The sequence below is a fragment of the Lissotriton vulgaris genome, chromosome 10 (assembly GCF_964263255.1).
Source record: "Lissotriton vulgaris chromosome 10, aLisVul1.2, whole genome shotgun sequence".
NCBI lineage: Eukaryota > Metazoa > Chordata > Amphibia > Caudata > Salamandridae > Lissotriton > Lissotriton vulgaris.
Genome location: NC_141698.1, coordinates 68816208 through 68835932, shown reverse-complemented (window position 1 = coordinate 68835932; position 19725 = coordinate 68816208). Strand labels below are relative to the sequence as shown.

General features: G+C 46.7%; 1 protein-coding gene across 1 annotated transcript in view; it reads right to left on the bottom strand.

Moving 5' to 3' along the window:
- Nucleotides 1-19725, bottom strand: part of SYNGR3 (synaptogyrin 3) — a 126742-nt gene that overhangs the window by 14536 nt on the left and 92481 nt on the right. The window contains exon 3 of the mRNA XM_086940508.1: nt 12329-12471. Within this exon, the coding sequence (XP_086796634.1) occupies nt 12329-12471 (143 nt within the window). The remainder of the gene's footprint in view (nt 1-12328; nt 12472-19725) is intronic.

Genomic DNA, 19725 nt, shown 5'->3' with positions numbered 1-19725 from the left:
GACACACGTAAGATCCTTCCGTCTGTAAATCAGGCAGGAGGACTTTCAGTTTGGCGTAGAGGGTACTCTGTCACCTTTGTGATGGAGAAACCTTTCGGACAAATTCTAGAACAGCTCTTACATATTTTGTGGAGTTTATAGTTACTAGGGTAGGTAGGTGATATAGCTAACTCATATCCTACAACCTCCGCTATTTGTTTGTGGCACCGGCAAGTATACCAACGCATTAAAATAGCACGGGTAGTAGTAATAGCAGCATGCACCCTTTGACCGCTGATGACATCAATGGTTTGGCCACTTGTAAATCTGCCCCTTCGTTTTTGAGTGGCTAAGAGTTGACAAGCCCCTTGCACCTCTTTTACGCCGCCGTTGTGTCACTTTTGTGACGCAGCGGTGGCGCAAATGATGCGCCATGGTGCGGGTATTTACAACGTGACGCATCTGGGAGATGCGTCACGTTGTAAACCCTGTGCCAGAAGTAGGTGTACCAGCGCCGGGGGGGGGGCCGTAAGGGGGGGGGGCCTTCCGGCGCAGGAACGCCCCCCAAAAGTGGCTGAGTGAAATCTACAACATTTCACTCAGCCACTTTTGAGCCCATGCTGCATCAAAACCCTGCGCCTGCTTGAAGCAGGCGTAAGGATTGACGCAGCATTGTTCAGATAAGCTTTTTTCAGGAATACATTGTGGTCTACTGTGATCATTCGTCTACACCAGCTTCCTAGGAGGAACCTCATCTAGGATTATCGCACGGACCTGACTATTTAGTACATGCCCTGATGAAATTCCCTAGGCACGAATGGGAATGAAACGCGTTGGCTGTGCCGTTGTATGTGAAAATAAAGAATATATTTAGAATAAGAACAGAAGATCTACGCATTTTATGGACTCTCTTGTATCACGGACTTCATTGAGTGCGCCTCTCTACTCTTCTATACTATTGCTCTGACATACATCCTCGGCAGCGGATGGTGAGAGTAGCTGCACCACTAAATATCTCTGAAACAGACAAAGTTGATGTGCGAAACCTTGGTCAGCTGCTGCGTGCTTTTGTTTATTGTTTAGATTCCATGTTAAAAAATGGCGCAAAAGGGGTGCAAGGGGCTTGTAAATAGCCCCTTTGTGTATCACAGTGCACACTTATCTAGTTCGTCGAGCACACAAAACCTTTCTTGATGGTCTGGCTTTACGCACGAGGTGCCTGGGTGTCTGCATTTCAGAGCCCGACACCACCAGGTGCTGGCACCTCCTGGAAAAGAACATTGACGAATGCCCCTTCGGAGAGCACCACGCCAGCAGAAGTCCCATGAAGGCTGCCTAGTTCTGAACCCTCCTTCCCAACGTTAAGATGCCAGATGGTGTCTTTATCTGGGACCTTCCTAAAATAAAATTCTAATTCTATTTAGAAACATCCCACTGTGGATAGGCTGACGACACAGCTAGAGAACAGGTGCAAATAGGAAATATTTTGACTGTCTTCCAGACGGTTCGCAACATTGCATGCATCAGCGGAGGGAGTTCTACCCAGCAAATGGTCCCAATTCAAAAGTGGAACTCCTTTTATCTCCTGTTTATTATAATGTATGACTTGCATTGCTGGCGTTCGAAAACGTTGCTCTGGAAGATGCCTACCGTTTAGTGGGAAAAACATAACAAGCATTGGCTAAACCAACAGTTCTGAGTTTAATGTGCTAACTAATGCAGTTTGAGGCGCATCACATCAAAACAAGACATGAAAAGTGGACTATACTGAAGGCTTCTTTGCCTTAGATAAACTCTTGTTACTGTTTCATTTCCACATAAAGTGGATTTCAGTTGTAAAATAGTACCTTATGTAGGATAACGCGAGCATGCAAACAGAGGCAGAGGGATACACTCAATAGCCAATAGCATTTGGTGAGAGATGAATACTCCACTGGGCTGAGCTAAGAGGAGACCGATCATTCTCAAGCCAAAGGCTGAAACAGGCTGGTCAAAAGAAGGGCTGTGGTTAAGGAAAGAGTTAAAGTCCATTCTATGTAAATTGTAAGCATTAGGTCTGTTGGATAGCTGCGCGGTCAGAACCCAGATCTAAAAGAAACGCACACAGGCAATGTTTAATAGAAGATCCTAGAACACATAGTACAAACAATGCTAAATTAGGACAAACTCTTCACACCAAGATGGAAAATGAAATGTCCAGTATAGATTATGGCCGCTCTTTCCAACCCACTCCTATTTCACTCTCTTTTTGTCAAACTTCTTTTTATTGATATTTTGCAGTAAGTCGCAGTATGTTGCTGTATGGCGCTCAACGCAGTGAGCTTCTGCAGTAAAGTAGTAATGAAAGAACTGAGCTATGGTAAAGGACAAGATACATGTCCACGCCAACATCTCGTATGTTAATGCAAATAAGGAGGTACAGTTTCTACCAGTGGGGAGCCCAATCCGTCTTTCTTTTGTGACGGTGTGCATTTGTGTCCTCCCAACAGGAAGGAGTAAACAAAGAAGAAACAAACTTCCCTAACCAAACCCCAAACAAATGATGAATTAAATTCCTCCCCTCCCCCCTCCCGCAGGGCGATGGTGGCGGCACAGGCTCCTAACATGTTCAGAGTGGGTGAGTCATGGGTGGGCTAAAATTGGAAGAGATGCATATCTCTAACCGACGGAGGGCAGACCGCCAGGGGCAGACCTTGTGAGAGAAATGTAACCTGCGGTCCCCATTTGTACTCAAAATTGTCAGACAGTCTTTCGAGGCTGAGCAATCTCCAAAGCCGAGAATGCCAAAGGAAGACCGCTGGAGCTTTCCTCCTCTACCAGGCCGCCGCTCTAGCCACTTTGGCTGCTCCTATACTCATCTACATGATGGCTTTGTCAGCCCAAGTTTGGTGCTCTAGAGCCGGGTCCCTGATGCCCAACAGACACTCCGCAATAGTGGTCGGGATGGAGTAGCCTAGAATGTCTTTGATATGCGCTAAATTTTCTTCCCAGAATGGGCGTATAGTAGGACAGTCCCACCATATGTGTCGGAAGTCGCCTAATAATCCGCAGCCCCACCAGCATCTGTCTGAGGTGTGTGGGAAGATCATATTAAGCTTAGCAGGATATAAGTACCAGTCCATCATGGTCTTAAGATGAGCTTCACGTAAGTCTCTGGAGTGGTTAAATGTCTTAATATCGGACCATAGCTCCGTCCATTCCTTGTCCGTTATGTCCTGTTGAGGTATGTCTTCCCACATAGTCATACATCGTGGTCAGGGGTAGTGGGCAGTGGTGAGTAAGTAGTTATACAAAAAAGATATCACTCCTTTCATAGATTCTGCATTCAGGATGAAAGTCTCAAATTTTGTGAGGGGACGCATGGCAGCCTTATGTATATGTAGGGTGAGGGCCCTATGTTTCAGTTGGAGGTAATGGAAGTGTTTAGTGTGCTCTAGGCCATAGTCTTGTCTACAGTTGTCGAAAGTGAGGGGGTCAGCATTATGGAAAAGGCGCGTCAAAGCTAGGCATCCTCCTTCCTTCCAGGCGTCTAAAGGACCTTCGTGTAGAGCTGGAGGGAAGGCTGAATTAAAATGGAGGGGCGTGTGGGATGAGGGAAATTAGGTCTGTTGCTTTCTACATAGTGTGGGTGACAGTGCTAATGTAGGTGTTCTGAGGTCGTTCTCTCCTGGGACGCCATATGAGGTCCCATATGGACCAAGTACTCTCCACAGGAGGTCTTTGGGATAGTAAAATCTCTTTCCTCTCTGGAGCGTGTTTCTGCAGTTGCCACTACTTCGGCAGACACTTGTAATCAATTTGTCCAGTTTTTTACTGACAAGAGAATCTCTGCCTCGTATCCATTTGTCTTTGCCATCTTACTCTTTGAAGAATTCTTTTAGGTTAAATGCCCTCTCTATCGCAGAACTTCAGCCTTTTGTTCTTAAAATCAAATTAGGCTCTCCCCTGGACCCTGCTCCACCTACTAGATTGGCTTCTGGCATGGAGGTCATTCTACCTGTTCTGTGTGTCTTGCTCAATCAACCTTTTACTACTGGTCAGCTTCTCTCTCAGTGGAAACAAGCAGCACTTATTCCTCTTCTAAAAAAACCTTCTTTAGATCCAACTAAACCCGAAAATTTCAGACCTATATCTTTGCTTCCATTTTTTTCCCGAAGACATGTCAACCAGCAATTGACAGAAAATATGGAGAGGAAAAAGCTTTTGCAAGAGACTCAATCTGGGATTCCGCCCCATAATAGCACCAAATCAGCACTGATGTTTGCTTCTGCATCCCTGAGACTCATGGATGATGAGGGCAGGACGGATGCATTGGTCCTATGGACTTGAGTGTGCACTTCGGCACCGTGTTTCACAGCCTTCTTCTTGAGTGGTTGTGGGGTTTCAGTGTCAGAGGTGTAGCCTTAAGATGGATTGCCAACCTCCTCCAAAACCGTACCTTTAAGGTGATCCAACAGTCTTTTGCTTCATAGATCTTCTCCTTAGGGTAGGGGGTGCCACAGGGTTTGGCCCTTAGTCTGACCCTGTTTCATTTATATATGCGTCCTCTGGGGGATGTGGTGGATCCTTTGGGTGTCAAATTCGTGTCTTATGCCGATGGCACCCAGTTAAGCATCTCTCTAACACATGATAAAGGTCTTTCTTCAGCCAAATTTAGGAACTGCTTCATAGGCATAGCTGACTGGATGGACCGCAGTTGTCTGAAACTTAATGCTGGAAAAACAGAGGTTCTGATTGTGGGGAAACAGCTTTCCATCTGGTCCACCACATGGTGGCCGGATGTGCTGGGACCCATACCAACTCCTAAACCAAACACTAAAAACTTAGGGATTTGGTTTGACAATAATCTATCATTTGAGTCCCAGATTTTCAACCCTACGGGAGCTAGTTATGGCATCTTAAAGATGATGCGTAAGATCTTGTGACGGTTGCCTGATAGGGACAAAAAAAACGGGACTATTGTAACGGGCTCTACCTTGGGTTTTCCCAAGGTAGAACGAGAGCTCCGGATTCAGACTACTGCGGCAAGGATGTTGCTTAACATTACAAGATTCACCTCCATGGGCACTGCCTTGAGAAGATTACATTGGCTCCTGATGAGGGAAAGAATCTCTTTTAAAGCTCTATGTTTTTGCCACAGAATTTAGAATTTGAGAGGTCTTGGTTATCTGTATCCTCTGATTAAGTCGTACCATCCCACTCATTGTCAGAGGACCTCAGGCTGTGGTTCTTAGAATCACTAGAGCACGAATGGGGGGAGGGGGGGCGGTCTTGCTCTTTCAGTTATCTGGCTGCTAAATTGTGGAACTCACTTTCGGTAGATCTAAGGCAGGAACAGTCCAAAATAATCTTTTGGAAGAAGCAAAAAACCTGGGGGCAGATTTACAAGAAACAGACGCATGTCTAGAGACGCGTCCGTTTCCCTGCACCTCCATGCGAAACCCTTGTGCCACCATGGATGCTCCGTATTCGCAATACAGCACGCACCATGGCGCAAAGATTGACAGATGCTTCAGAAATTCTAATGCATCTGTTGATGCAAAAGCCACGCATTGCTGGAGTCATGTCACAAGCACTGCATGAGGACACCTATACTTACAGTGCTGCGTCACAAGTGGGACAGAGGAATCTTGTAGATTTCACTGCGTCACTTCTACGAGGCTTTCCAGCGTGGGAATGCCCACCCCGCATACATTATATCTACCTGACGCAGGTATAATGTGGCACAGAGCTTTACAAGGCATCTCCCTAGATGCATCACGTTGTAAATGGGCAGCAACGTGGTGCATTGTTTACGCCACTGCTGCGTCACAAAAAGTGACACAACAGGGGCACAAAGTGACGCAGGGGCTTGTAAATCTGCACTTATGTTCTTCAGACAACTTTAATGTTGTGTCTCTCCTTTAGGTAGTGTAGCTCAGGTTACTGGTTAGCGTGGAATCTTAGCGCAGGGACACTCCGTTGAAGTAACCATTGCGCTCTATAAATTGTAATACATACATACATACAAACATACATACCTCACCCCCATCCAGCCCACTTATAATCGTGGTCATATAAGTATAGCTGGGAACCTATTAATAACAGGGATGTTCTTTATCAAGGAGTTCTCTGTGACACTGAATAGAGAGCAAAGTATGAGTTGTCCATTATGTCACTTAGAATTATCTTCAAGTTAAAAGACATCCTCTCTATCCACAGTTAAGCCGTCTACAATTTTTTATTATAAATGCCCTCCATTTTATCTCACTACTTCTCTTCACAAATGGAGGAGCTATGGGGAAGCCATGTACTACACACCTGACCCCTCCCTGCTACCTTCTGCCAACCCGCTCTGGCCAAACTAACCACTCACGTAAAATAAAACATAGCTGGCATCCTGCCACCTCCCATACTACACTCAACATTCCACCACACCTCCCAACAGTAACAAGCATTAGAAATGCAATAGGTCTCGCAGCATTAGAGTTAGTGCTTTTAGAATTGTTAATGGTTTTTTTTGTAAATCTTTAGCATGAGGTTGAGGGTGAGTGAGGGTGAGTGAGGGTGAGTGAGGGTGAGTGAGGGTGAGTGAGGGTGAGTGAGGGTGGGTGAGTGTGAGTGTGAGTGAGGGTGAGTGTGGGTGAGTGTGGGTGAGTGTGGGTGAGGGTGAGGGATTGAGGGTGAGGGGTTGAGGGTGAGTGAGGGTGAGGGGTTGAGGGTGAGTGAGGGTGAGGGGTTGAGGGTGAATGAGGGTGAGGGAGGGTGAGGGGTTGAGGGTGAGGGGTTGAGGGTGAGTGGGGGTGAGTGAGGGTGAGGGGTTGAGGGTGAGTGAGGGTGAAGGTGAGTGAGGGTGAAGGTGAGTGAGGGTGAGGGTGAGTGAGGGTGAGTGTGGGTGAGTGTGGGTGAGTGATTGAGGGTGAGGGGTTGAGGGTGGGTGAGGGGTTGAGGGTGAGTGAGGGTGAGTGAGGGTGAGGGGTTGAGGGTGAGGGGTTGAGGGTGAGTGGGGGTGAGTGGGGGTGAGGGGTTGAGGGTGGGTGAGGGGTTGAGGGTGAGTGAGGATGAGGGGTTGAGGGTGGGTGAGGGTGAGTGAGGGTGAGTGTGAGTGAGGGTGAGTGAAGGTGGGTGAGGGGTTGAGGGTGAGGCGTTGAGGGTGAGTGAGGGTGAGGGGTTGAGGGTGAGTGAAGGTGAGGGTGAGTGAGGGTGAGTGAAGGTGAGGGTGAGGGTGAGTGAGGGTGAGGGGTTGAGGGTGAGTGAGGGTGAGGTGTTGAGGGTGAGTGAGGGTGAGGGTGAGGGGTTGAGGGTGAGTGAGGGTGAGGGTAGGTGAGGGGTTGAGGGTGAGTGAGGGTGAGTGAGGGGTTGAGGGTGAGTGAGGGTGAGGGTGAGTGAGGGTGAGGGTGAGTGTGGGTGAGGGTGAGTGTGGGTGAGGGTGAGTGAGGGTGAGGGGTTGAGGGTGAGTGAGGGTGAGTGAGGGTGAGTGAGGGTGAGTGAGGGTGAGTGTGAGTGAGGGGTTGAGGGTGAGTGAGGGTGAGTGAGGGTGAGGGGTTGAGGGTGAGTGAGGATGAGTGAGAGTGAGGGTGAGTGAGGGGTTGAGGGTGAGGGGTTGAGGGTGAGTGAGGGTGAGGGGTTGAGGGTGAGTGAGGGTGAGGTGTTGAGGGTGAGTGAGGGTGAGGTGTTGAGGGTGAGTGAGGGTGAGGGTGAGGGGTTGAGGGTGAGTGAGGGTGAGGGTAGGTGAGGGGTTGAGGGTGAGTGAGGGTGAGTGAGGGGTTGAGGGTGAGTGAGGGTGAGTGAGGGGTTGAGGGTGAGTGAGGGTGAGGGTGAGTGAGGGTGAGGGTGAGTGTGGGTGAGGGTGAGTGTGGGTGAGGGTGAGTGAGGGTGAGGGGTTGAGGGTGAGTGAGGGTGAGTGAGGGTGAGTGAGGGTGAGTGTGAGTGAGGGGTTGAGGGTGAGTGAGGGTGAGTGTGGGTGAGGGTGAGTGAGCTACATCTAATGACTTCAGAGGACTGCTTATAGACTGTTTAAATTACAACCATTGTCGATAGTAAGTACTATTGACCCTGATAACGAAAACACACAACACCAGCTGTCACGGCAGACTGAAACACCCCTCTAACGCACGCTGGTTAATAAAACGAGGCACAACACCGAGGAATATTGACCAGATCACTAATAAGATTGGAGCGCCAATTGATTTTGAACCAAATCAATAGGAGATTAACACAATATTTGTAAAGCAGTGGAATGTGGTGGGGACGTGGCGCAAACAATAAGTGCAGCTAGATCATATACTCAAATACATCCAAGATAGGGTGTTAACGAATAGCGGGTAATTTAACTGAGTGATGCGGCTTCGCACTATGTCCTCAAAGTAAAATGGAGATTAGCAAGCTGGAAAATCTGGAGGGTTACTTACATGCCGCTGGTACCAAAAGTGTCTGCCCGCTTCCCTCGATGTGTACACGGGCTTGTCTTGGCCGATTATTTTTAAATAGGTAAGCCAGAGCGCGCCAAACCAGATTGCTCGGTATTTCCGGGTCACGTGATCAGGGCATTCAAGTCTACGCAGTGCCAGACTCTATGGTGCGTGCGTGCTGGTACAGCAGGCAACACTAGAATGCTGACCCTTAAAAACAAATCAGAAGGCGCTTCGTGAAATCGGCGACACAATAATCTTCGGCACAATAGTAAAAGCAAGCACCAGTAGAGGCGTGTTTGGAAACCGAAGACTGGGTAAGGGGAGAGATGCATGGATTGGAGAGATGCAGGCTGTACTATGCAGCCCCATTAACGATCCCGCCCAAGCAACCATTTTGTATTTATTTACCAGGACAGCCGCAGTGGCGGACTGAGGAACGCTCGCGATATTTACAGGCAGCGCTACTGGATATGGAGCCTGCGTGTAGAAATAATTGGAAACAAGGCTAGCGGCAGGCAGGCAGGGGAGGAGAGGAGGAGGGGGGAGGAGAGTAGGGGAGGCACGGCCTAGCGGCCGTGCAATCAAGTAGTGAGGGGGCGGAGCTGGGGGAGGCTGTGGAAGAGAGTAGGCAAGGCGACACGGCGGGAGGGGGCGGAGCGGGTAAACAAAGACGGACATGCACGCGCCCGTGACTTTTAAGGTCAATGCGCATGCGCATAAGCTTAATGCGCATGCGCATTGACCTTAAAAGTCACGGGCACTGCAAGGAATCGCCACGATTCTTGCAGTGTGGATAAAGAGTGGATAACTCGCAATACTCTCGCCTTGCTCGATGCGCATGCGCATCGACAGGCGAGACCTAAAAAACGAGGAGAAATAAAGACATTTCTCCTTATTGTGCCTCCCTTTTGTCTCCCTTGGTGAGGCGTACGTTTTTGGCGCTCCCTCAGACTTACAATTTCTGGTAGGTCTGGGGCAGTGTCAAACAGCCATGCATGTTACTGGACACGCCCCCAGCAACACCCATGGAACGTCTCTTTCACCCAGCTTGCTGCGTGAAAGGGGCGCACATATTTAAAAGGCCATGAAAAGCCATGTGATGTGGCTTTACGTGGCCTTATAAATGTACCAGTGGTACATTGCGCCACTGGAGCGTCAAAAAGTGACGTTCCGGCAGCGCAACAGTGCCGGTATGAGGTCCCTCAGTATTTTCCTTTGAAATCTAGACAAGTTAGATATTCTATCATTTTATTTCCCGTTTTGAACTTAATTGCAATTATCACTGATCTCTGATCTATTCTGATACCAGAAGCGAGTGCTATGAAGCGCTTGCAGTTGACCATGTTGTCAACCCAATAAACAAGAATGACACACATGATGGTGTTTCCACAGCACAAGTGGTTGATCACAATCACTCAAGAATCTGACCTCACTAAAACATGTCATGTTAGGACCAAAGGAGGTTGCACTGCTACATTTCACCCAGGTCTGCAAAAAATACCTCTGTAATTGAAAATGGTAGATTGTTGAAGGTTCTCAGATGGAATTTGTGAAGATGGGGAAAGGGTGGGAAAGATGGGTTTTTGCAGTAGACCAGCGGCCTATTGGCAAAAATGGAATCAGTGAATTCGAGAATCTTTACGAGTCCCCTGAAAATCCTCAGGCATTCATAAACACGAGTCTGCAATGGCGTGTGGATTCCTATCTGTGCAGACATCACCACACCTGCAGGATTATCTAAGCAGGACTTTCACCAGGTAAAACCTGACAAAGTTTGTGCAGAGAAAAATTGCAGCTCACCGAGACGTACCTGTACTAAGGATGAAGAGACGACGGTTAAAAGGTGCGCATCCTTCTTTTAAAAGACCAGAGCGGGAGGCAAAGTGTGTGCGCGAGCAGGGGGTAGAATGCATATAAATGCACCCGCCCTGACAAGTAAAACGCTGCGCCAAAGGGAAGCAATTTGTGGCTCGAATGGGTGCAGGGCCGCCGGCGTATGGTTAAGGGGATGGAGACGAGAAGGGGGAGATTGAAAATATGCACGACACCGTAGAAAGAAAGGATGGAGGCTTAAGGCACGCTGAAGGGCGAGGAAGGCGAGGGAGGGAGGGAGGAGAAATGTCAACAGTTTGGACAGGTCCTAGTACTACAATAGGTGGGGGGTGTGCATGTCAGATCAGTTTTGGGACAGAGCTGCGTGTGCTCAAATGACTTTATCAGCATCGTTCAAGGAACGCCCACCGAGACGTACCTGTACTAAGGATGAAGAGACGACTGTTAAAAGGTGCGCATCCTTCTTTTAAAAGACCAGAGCGGGAGGCAAAGTGTGTGCGCGAGCAGGGGGTAGAATGCATATAAATGCACCCGCCCTGACAAGTAAAACGCTGCGCCAAAGGGAAGCAATTTGTGGCTCGAATGGGTGCAGGGCCGCCGGCGTATGGTTAAGGGGATGGAGACGAGAAGGGGGAGATTGAAAATATGCACGACACCGTAGAAAGAAAGGATGGAGGCTTAAGGCACGCTGAAGGGCGAGGAAGGCGAGGGAGGGAGGAGAAATGCGAGAAACGTGTGAAGCAGGGGGCGGGGGTAGCGGATACCTTTGAAGTGCACTTCAAAGGCTTGTTTGCAGAGCGCACGCTGGGGGATGACTGTGGGAGGGAGGCTGGTGTCTGTGCACGCGCTTTTAATGGCAATGCACATGCGCATTGAGCGAGCTTTCACGGGCACTTCATGGAATCGCCCGATCTCGGTAAGCTCTGTATAAGCCCCTTTATATCGAGCTCCCGCTCTCAATGCGCATGTGCGCATTGAGATAGGTCGCTCGACCTAAAAAGTACCTGATGTCTTGTCAACCACACAGACATAATATAGGGGCATATTACCAACAACTAGCGATAATTATCGCTATGTTGGTTTAGCGGGGATATTTTTATCGCCGAGCTGCGGTGATTTTTATCGCTTAGGAACCTTGCTATCATCAAGGTTTATCTCCTAAGCGATAAAAAGCAGCAGAAATGCATGAATATCGCTGAAAGGTAAGCTATATTCATGCATTGCCGAGCTAATGCTCTTAGCCATGTTATCCACCTACCATTAGATAACATGGCTAAGAACTGCTCTGGGGCAGCGCGAATATCTCCAAAAGTTGGTAATAGGAGATAGCAATGTTAGCGACTGCTTCCAGTCGCTAACATCTTGGCACGCCCACTTTGCATGTCATTAGTGATAAATATCACTGACATGCAAAGCGGGGCCCAAGATGGTCGCTATCTCCTACTAGCTGTCGCTAACTGGTGTTAGCGACAGCTAGGTAATAGGGAGATAATTTTATCTCCGCTTTCTTGGCTTTTAAAGCCAAAAAAGCGGAGATAAACCCCCTTGATAATATGCCCCATAGTCTCTTGTTCAAGAATAATACCCACACGTGGTGTCATGGGCTTAACTCCATACACAAACACCATCTCTCTCTCTTTGGCCAATTTGAAAAAGGAGTAATCACCATAATATAGATACAATTTATCGACGAAGGGGACACGTAGGCCTCGTAGAAAGGCTTAGCTCTCCTCCCTCCCATTGCTTCCCGATGTCTCCTCCCAGGAGAGGTTAGGCATATGCCACAATCTTAGGACGTGAGTCCCTTGCTCACTTTGCCACTGGATTCAAGCAAGCCGGGCTGAAGACGGCTGGAATGCCAGAAACCGGTCCTTGGATGCTTGATTCCAGTCCAGGGAAGACATGGCTTGGCGGTTCGGGCTGGACTGTTCCCATGAGGCACAGGGTCAGACTGATTTGGATATAGCCATGTCTGAACTGGGGTGGCAGAGTGGGCTAAAGAACGGTGATGGATTAAACCCAGATCTTTTGACTGGGTGTGAGTGTTTGATTGATTCAGATGCTCCGTCCATCACCACCCCCTTTTGTACCACAATCATAGGATGATCAGACAATGTACTTACCCAGGAGATGATGGAAAAGAAAGAGAAAGCGATGGCCGCCCTGGCTGCGTCTCCTCCCTGCGCTGTGCTGGCGTTGGACTCCGAACGCTGCCACTGGTTAGCCAGGAAGCAGAAGCTGACAAACCACAGGAAAGCCCAGAATCCTGCAACATTGAAAGACAAAAGTGGGTGTTCCTGTGTACTAGAAACCAGGACACAAACATACAGCATGCAGTGGATGTTATGAAATCCTGGTGCATACCATGACATGTGTCATCGGTAGTGCCTGCACACAGAAGGGTTATGGTCAACAGCACTTCCCAATTGAGGTGGTCTATACTTTTAGTGTGGGAGAAAGGGGAGCCCAAAGATTTAAGACACCCCAACATGTACCTCAACTGGAGTTCCCACATTTTCCGGATCAGACAGTGAAAACACAATTTATTAATAAATGAGAAATCGAGTTCTAGATCAATGAAAAAAATGTAAAGGTTTTACTGCAGAATTCAAAAATAAAGTGGTACCGAGTCAATGTCATGAAGGCTCTAACAGTAAGGTTATACAGAGAATGCGAAAAACAGAAATTATTTGAAGTCCCAAGTAGGCAGCAAAATCAAGAGAGTAACTGACAGCCCCCCTCGAAGAACAGAAAACTCATATCTAAAACCTCTCCCTCCTTCCCAAAATCAAGAGGCTTCTATTTCTGCATATAAAATTACAGAATCTGAAGACACACACTGGTGTGAGCAAATGTAACATTTCATCAGAAAATCAAAGTGCATTAAAAATAAATGTTTATTGCCTCAACACATAATAATTATCCCACTACATAGATAATTGTCAGCACCCTCTATGCTGATGTTGTCTTGAGAGGCTAAAACAAATCTAGATACATGAAGAATAACGTGTTATGTGAATGACTAGGCCTTGTGAACCAATGGAATGACCTTGTTAGATGTTTGGAGTAGACTAACAATAAGAGTGGAAGCAATGCATTTCAGCCTGACTGGTACTGCAGAGTTTGTGAGGCGAGAAGGGTGGTGGTGGGGGGGGGGGGGGGGGGGGGGAAGCTTGAGTGACAGGGGTGACTTCCATCTTGAAAAAGTTGGTGCCTGAATCGGTAACCTAGTTAGGTTATATCAGAAAAGCACAACTCTACACATCAGAGGAAATTTGTTTCAAAAGCAACACAACTATATCAGTGTATACATATGAAATCGAGTGTGAAAATGCACTCTGCACGTTGTTAATGATGCACAAAAATATAAAAGTATAACATTCTTCTACAGTGCTCACCAAGGAGAGCTTTAAAATCATGAATTATGTTAAATATATACTGTGAAATGATTCAATAATTTTCATCTGTGATGTTATTGTCAGTAAAAGCAGCAATGGGCCAAGCAGATTTATCTGGCTGTGATCACAGTTTGAAGAGAGCAGAGCACATATACAAACCAAATGATAGCATCACAGACGAGGGGGTGACCTGGTGCTGAGAAACAGAACTACCATACTTTTTGGAAGAACCTCACATATTTCACATTTCAGAAAGTTGCACTGACCTCAGAAGGATGACACAAGCCACCAACAATATGTTGTATACCTCAGTACAGACATCTCACTTTCAATCGAGTAAAACTGCACTTCAAACACCAAAATTCAAGCTAACACGCTACTGGGGTATTTTCGATTGAGATTCAAGAGGCGTAATTCCACAGCATAAATACGATTTACTATTTACTTTGGAAATGATTCCCTTTTAGATTGATTATGGGTAAAGATCCAGTATGGGGTTAGCCTGAAAATCTGGCATGGAACTGGCACTCCTGTGACTTGGCTGAAAAGGAGAAGACTGCGTTGAAGAAATGATTCTTGCATTAGGCACGAATGATGTGCTTGCCAAAGTCAATGTTCTGCAGGCGCCTGGTGCTCCACTTCAAGAATGCGGATGGGAAACAGTAGTGCTTGCACTTGATGTATTAGAGTACAGACTCCTAATTCGGGGTGATGTCATAATGTACACCCTCCTAGATTAGACTTTTTTTGAACCACACACATTCTTGGACAACCAAGGTCATCACAGAAGCTCATTACTCAAATTTAAAAAAGTGTGTACCACTCCTCACCTAAAACATTTAAATATTTTCAGGTATATTCACTGTTCAAATTCAGTATTTTTTCCCAAAAATATTTTAATTGCTTTGGAGTTCCAGGAACTTTCAAGATTTTATTAGCATGTGCTGCAATCGATACGCAATACTGCATATATCTCTTAGTACTGCAGAGTACTACACGTTTCGAGCACAAATCCATATTGAAACCACTTCTTGTTGAATGCCACAGAGGTCAAATGTAGAGGTGCTTTTAATCCTTACCATGTCATGCATCTATTAAGGCAGTAGGGGTAGAACTAGTCCTGGGTTAGAATGAATGTTGGTAGAAACCCCCGCCATGGATGAAGAAGTTGCTTTGAAAAAAAAAATTTTGCACTCGCTGCGTTAAGTACAGGGCCTGGAAATGAACCCAACGAAGGCAGGTTAGGGTCAAGAGGAATAGGAAAATATGATCTCAGCCTTTAAGATATTTGAGTTTTACACTCACTTCAATTTTAGGAGACATTCAAGTGCTTCAAGGCAAACTGAATTCTCCAGGTGAGGCAGTACAAGAGTGGCTATGGCTCGAATTCTGTGAGGAAAATATAGATATTGGAAAATCTGTATTGGAGGTCTGAGCATATTCACAAAGATTTCATGAAGGAATGTATTTAGAGTTCCAAAGAAAGGTCTGTGTCTATAATGCTTCCTCTGGCCATCTGTTGAAAGGGCACCTTACTTAAACTGCACTCAAGGCTTGGAGCTCTCGCTTTGGTGGCCAGCTTCCAAATCTCAGGTATTCTGTTTTGTTTGGACCGACTTTAAGGTATTTAGCTGTCATCCAATCATTGCTAGCAAATTCGATGGGTAGAATGATCCTAGAAGGTATGGGAGCCATTGAGGTTCTGGAACTTGAAACTGAGCTGCTTCTCATTCGAGTAATCAAACCAAGTGAGGCCAAGGTGTGGAATCAATCCAGGCAGAAGATAAGGTAGATGTTGAAGAGAAGGTGTGAGATGGAGGGGTTTTTAAGAACAACAGTGGCCAGGTGTTATAATTTGTGAGTGAGGGTATTACGATGACATGGTTACATTGTGCCCAGAAGATGGCCATCCATTTCAGTTCTTTGTTGCATTCATGAGCCTGGTCAAAGGATGGGTGATGGGCAGCGTGAGATTCAGAACAGAAATCCAGCGGAATCCACACCGCTACTCCACTAGAATCAGCCTCTGTTCTCGGCTCCTTGAAGTAAGGATAAATTCCGTCCCTCAGCAAGGGCAGAATCCAACCAGTGCATTGGAAAAGGTAACTCCAGCATCTGGGTGTTCTATTAGTTTTACCAAGAATCATCCATTTCATATTGGTCTGTAAATGGGAGAAAAGGGTTAATTTGGCCCAGTATTCAAGAACATACAAAATGTGCCCTTTAGCTAAGTGAGCGCCTTAAAAATACTGTGAGCTAAACACTCGCTGCTGAGATATGAGTAACCTGCAGATCGCAAGCGTGAATCCTGCCAAGGTCAACATAGCCTTCCACCTGTTAGAGCATGTTAATGGTAACACCTCATACTTTATAATGCTTCAAGTGTGGTATGAAGCACTACACAAAGTCATGGTGTGTGAAATCCCACCTTGGTAAACACCATCCTAACAACAACAGTGCACCATGAGGGGCGTTACTTTGAGACCCTTCATTAAATTTGATATTGGGTTAGGCAAATAACATTAAAGAACCCCTCAGCTGCATTCAGTGAATGGGCGACAAGTCGGCAAAGACGCGGCACTTCCAGCCATTCACGCATGAAACACAACTCTGTGTTTTGCCCAAAGCCTGCCAAGCATCCAACGTGTTCAGCGACAGTCTATGCGATTTGGATGCCAGGCTTCTGTATCAAACCCGCCAGTTAATTAATTCACAATAAGTGCGGATAGCCCGATCTAATCAGTATGCGATCAATGGGTCTGCCCTGCTCTAACTGGGAAACAAAGGATAATTAGTGTTTATCGTTGGCGCTGCACCCGACAGCAAACGCCACACTGGAGATTTGTTACAATTATAGCCTACTCTATAAGCATGTTGACGATCAAAAAGAGAGAGTGACTAATGCACTCGGTAGAAAATGCAGTTTGCATGGCTGCAGCATGAGTATTTTCTGTGCACCACCAAAGAAATCCATAGTTGAGGGGTTTCCATGGACTTTGTTGAGTAATCCCCAAAAAGCTATTAATTATAACAGCAAACAGGTGATAGAAAGGATATATAGACCCACTCTTCCTGCAGGTGCATGTGAACGTGCACATGAGTGATGCCTGTGAAAGCTGCAACATTCGATCTTCTCCAGGAAAGAAGGATGATGTAAAGTTGAGAATGTAATGGGCTTCGGGATGGTTGGGCGGATTAGGAGAAGTGTTCTTCTGCACGGCTGGATGAATCTGCATGGCAGTTTATCGAATAGTTTAGTATTCTAGTAGGTGTTAGTTGAGAGGAGAGGAGGCCTAACGATGTGAGGTTTCAGTGCTCTTGATCACTGCCTGTAGCGCAACCAAAAGGGACCCGTTCTCTACCAGGTTCAGCACGAGTGGCAGGGGTCTGGAGGCCATCCATGGTGGATAGATCCTGTTACACCAGGTGCCACAGTCTAACAGGAAGCACCAAAGTCACAGGGGCCCCACAGCTGGATATCCTTGTGAGGCTCTTGGATGCCAAGAGTCCAACAGTTCCTCTATTTGGGACCATAGGCAGAGTCCAGTACTTTGGTGGACCTAAGACAGACAGGGAGGAAGTGGACTGGCATTATTCACTGCTTGCTTCACCACCTACTAACTGCCTCCTCCAGTAGGTATTGAGCACTTCCTGCACCTATAATGGTCATGGGGAGTGGTGCTGCAGAGAACACTGTTACCTCACTAGCGTGTATATGAGACACTAGGGCTTGTGTTCTGAGTTACTGTTCAGATGTTCCCTTTATGTGTAGTTGCACCCTGCTATCTATAAAGCTGTTGTTCCTTCTACAGTTTGCCCTGTTGTGACAGGGTGCAGTGAATAAAGCTGCCCTGCCAGCTTCTGAATGTGATTCATTTTGGGGAGGCTATGGGATTAAGGATGTTCAGGAACCACAACCAGAGATTAACACTGTTTACTACATGTATATTGTGACCTTGGAGTACACCCAATATGTGGACTAGTAAGAGTGTCTGGGGGAATGGTTCAGTGAAGAATTCAGATTTAGGCCTCAGATCAACAGGCTGGCCGGTGTGTGCTTTGGCACATTGAAACGACTTAAGAAGTTTCTGCCACTTTTGCCCAGAGTGGCCAAAGAAATGGTGACCCATGCCCTCATCCTTTCATGTTTGGACTACACCAATGCCTGTACATCGGTCTTCCGGCATGCCAGCTAAAAAAGCTGCAGATTGTAAAGAACGCGATGGCCAGAGTCTTATTGGGTATTCCAGGAAGGTCCAGTGCAAGGCAGCTTCTATGGGATCTGCACTGGCTCCCGGTTGACCAACGCATTCTGTTCAAAGCTCTTACCCTTGTCCATGGTGCGCTTTACAAGTCTGGGCCTCAGTATTTCAGAAGTCGGTTCTCGTTTTATGTGCCGCCCAGACAGCTACGTTCTACTGGTCAATGCCTCGTTCTTGTTCCCAGGTACCACCTGGCTAGAATGGGAGGCAGCTCCCTCTCTGTTAGAGCAGCCATGGCTTGGAATGCCCTGCCCTTTGAGCTGCGGAACAACGGCGACCTCAAACTGTTGAAAAAACACTTTAAAACTCTGGTATTTAAGTAATCCTCCAGTCTGGGTCTGTCCATCTTCGCCTCCACCATTTGGTTACCGTGCCGGGACACTTCCGAGTAGCCGTGCGCGCTATAAATAGAGGATAACATAACATAACAAGTGTCTGATTCTGTTCAAGTTAGCACTAATCAGACTCATAACCAGTGATGTCGGCTAAGGAGGTGCACTGGTGGAGAAAACAGGGATACCTGTTTACATGAAAAATGATTTTAGAAATATATTTGGAAATGTGAATATTACTTATGATAACAGCTGTCGTACAGGTTATCCCATTGCTGCTCCCTCCAGATTCTTCTCCAGAGATAATCCATGCCTAGCAAAAAATTCCCAGGGCAACAAATTCATGCCCAGACTCCACGACCCATTTACAGAGGCTGGATTTCAAATTCCTGGTATTCACTCTCCATACAGAAATAAGATAATGTCCTCCCACATGAATGTAGTGCATGCTGGTGAGTCATCTGTATTAATAGTTACCCAGGACTGTCAGTACAATGAGTAAAGAGAACTCAGTAATACTCCCTCTCACTTCCTAAATACTTGTGTAAGTATCAGAAAGCATCAACATTGAGCAAGAGGCAAACATCATCCCACACAAGCAAACCCTATAACAGGAAGACCGCAGCACTATAGGCGGACGCGGCTGCAGTGCTCTAACTTCAGCACAGTAACAGGTGAAATGGGAAAAGGGAAGGCATTTCCACCAAATCCAAAACATTACGCTCCAACCTGGATCAACCAAAGGTAGAGAAAGAATGGGAAGGAAAATGTCTCCCCAAAAGAGCCACAGGCCCAAAAAGGCGATGACGTTTAAAAAGAATCAAGGGGTTGCCTTCCACATCTTAGAAGGTAGCACCCGCATTGTTCTGAAGGAACAAAGAGAGCTTGGCCAATCCAGTAGACATATTACTCACTTTAGGGACCTGGGGCAAAATGAACTAAGATAGGATTCGCAAAAAGTGGTTGAACTTGAGGCCCCGACTTTTTGCAAATCCCACAGTATTTTACCAATCGACCTATATACGAATGTGCTGGTACACAAAATTCCGAATTGCAGGTGTTCTCAGTTTGGCCTATCTCATAATAGTAATGAGGTAGGTGTTACAAATCCTATTTAATGGAATAAGTATTCTATTGTGTTTTCTTTATTAAAAACACAGTTGTGCTCAGTAATATGTGGCTTTCTCTCACTTGTCAGACTGGTGCACACATCACTTTGTCATTTCATTGTTTTGTCCTCGTACCCAAGGTGGGACCAGCACTTGCGGCACCTCGGACCGGTATGCACCTGTTACAACGCATTTTTTACTCCGCACTACCATTACAACGCGACTTTTACAATGCATACCATTACAACGCATTGCGCTGGGGGGCGCTCTAGGATAGGGAATAAGTATAATTTACTATCCAACACCTTCCCTAGGGTCCACGGGGACTGGAGTTAGAATAGTAAATTATACTTACCACTATCCAGCACCCCAAAGCGCTATGCGTTGTAATGGTATGCGTTGTAATGGTCGCGTTGTAA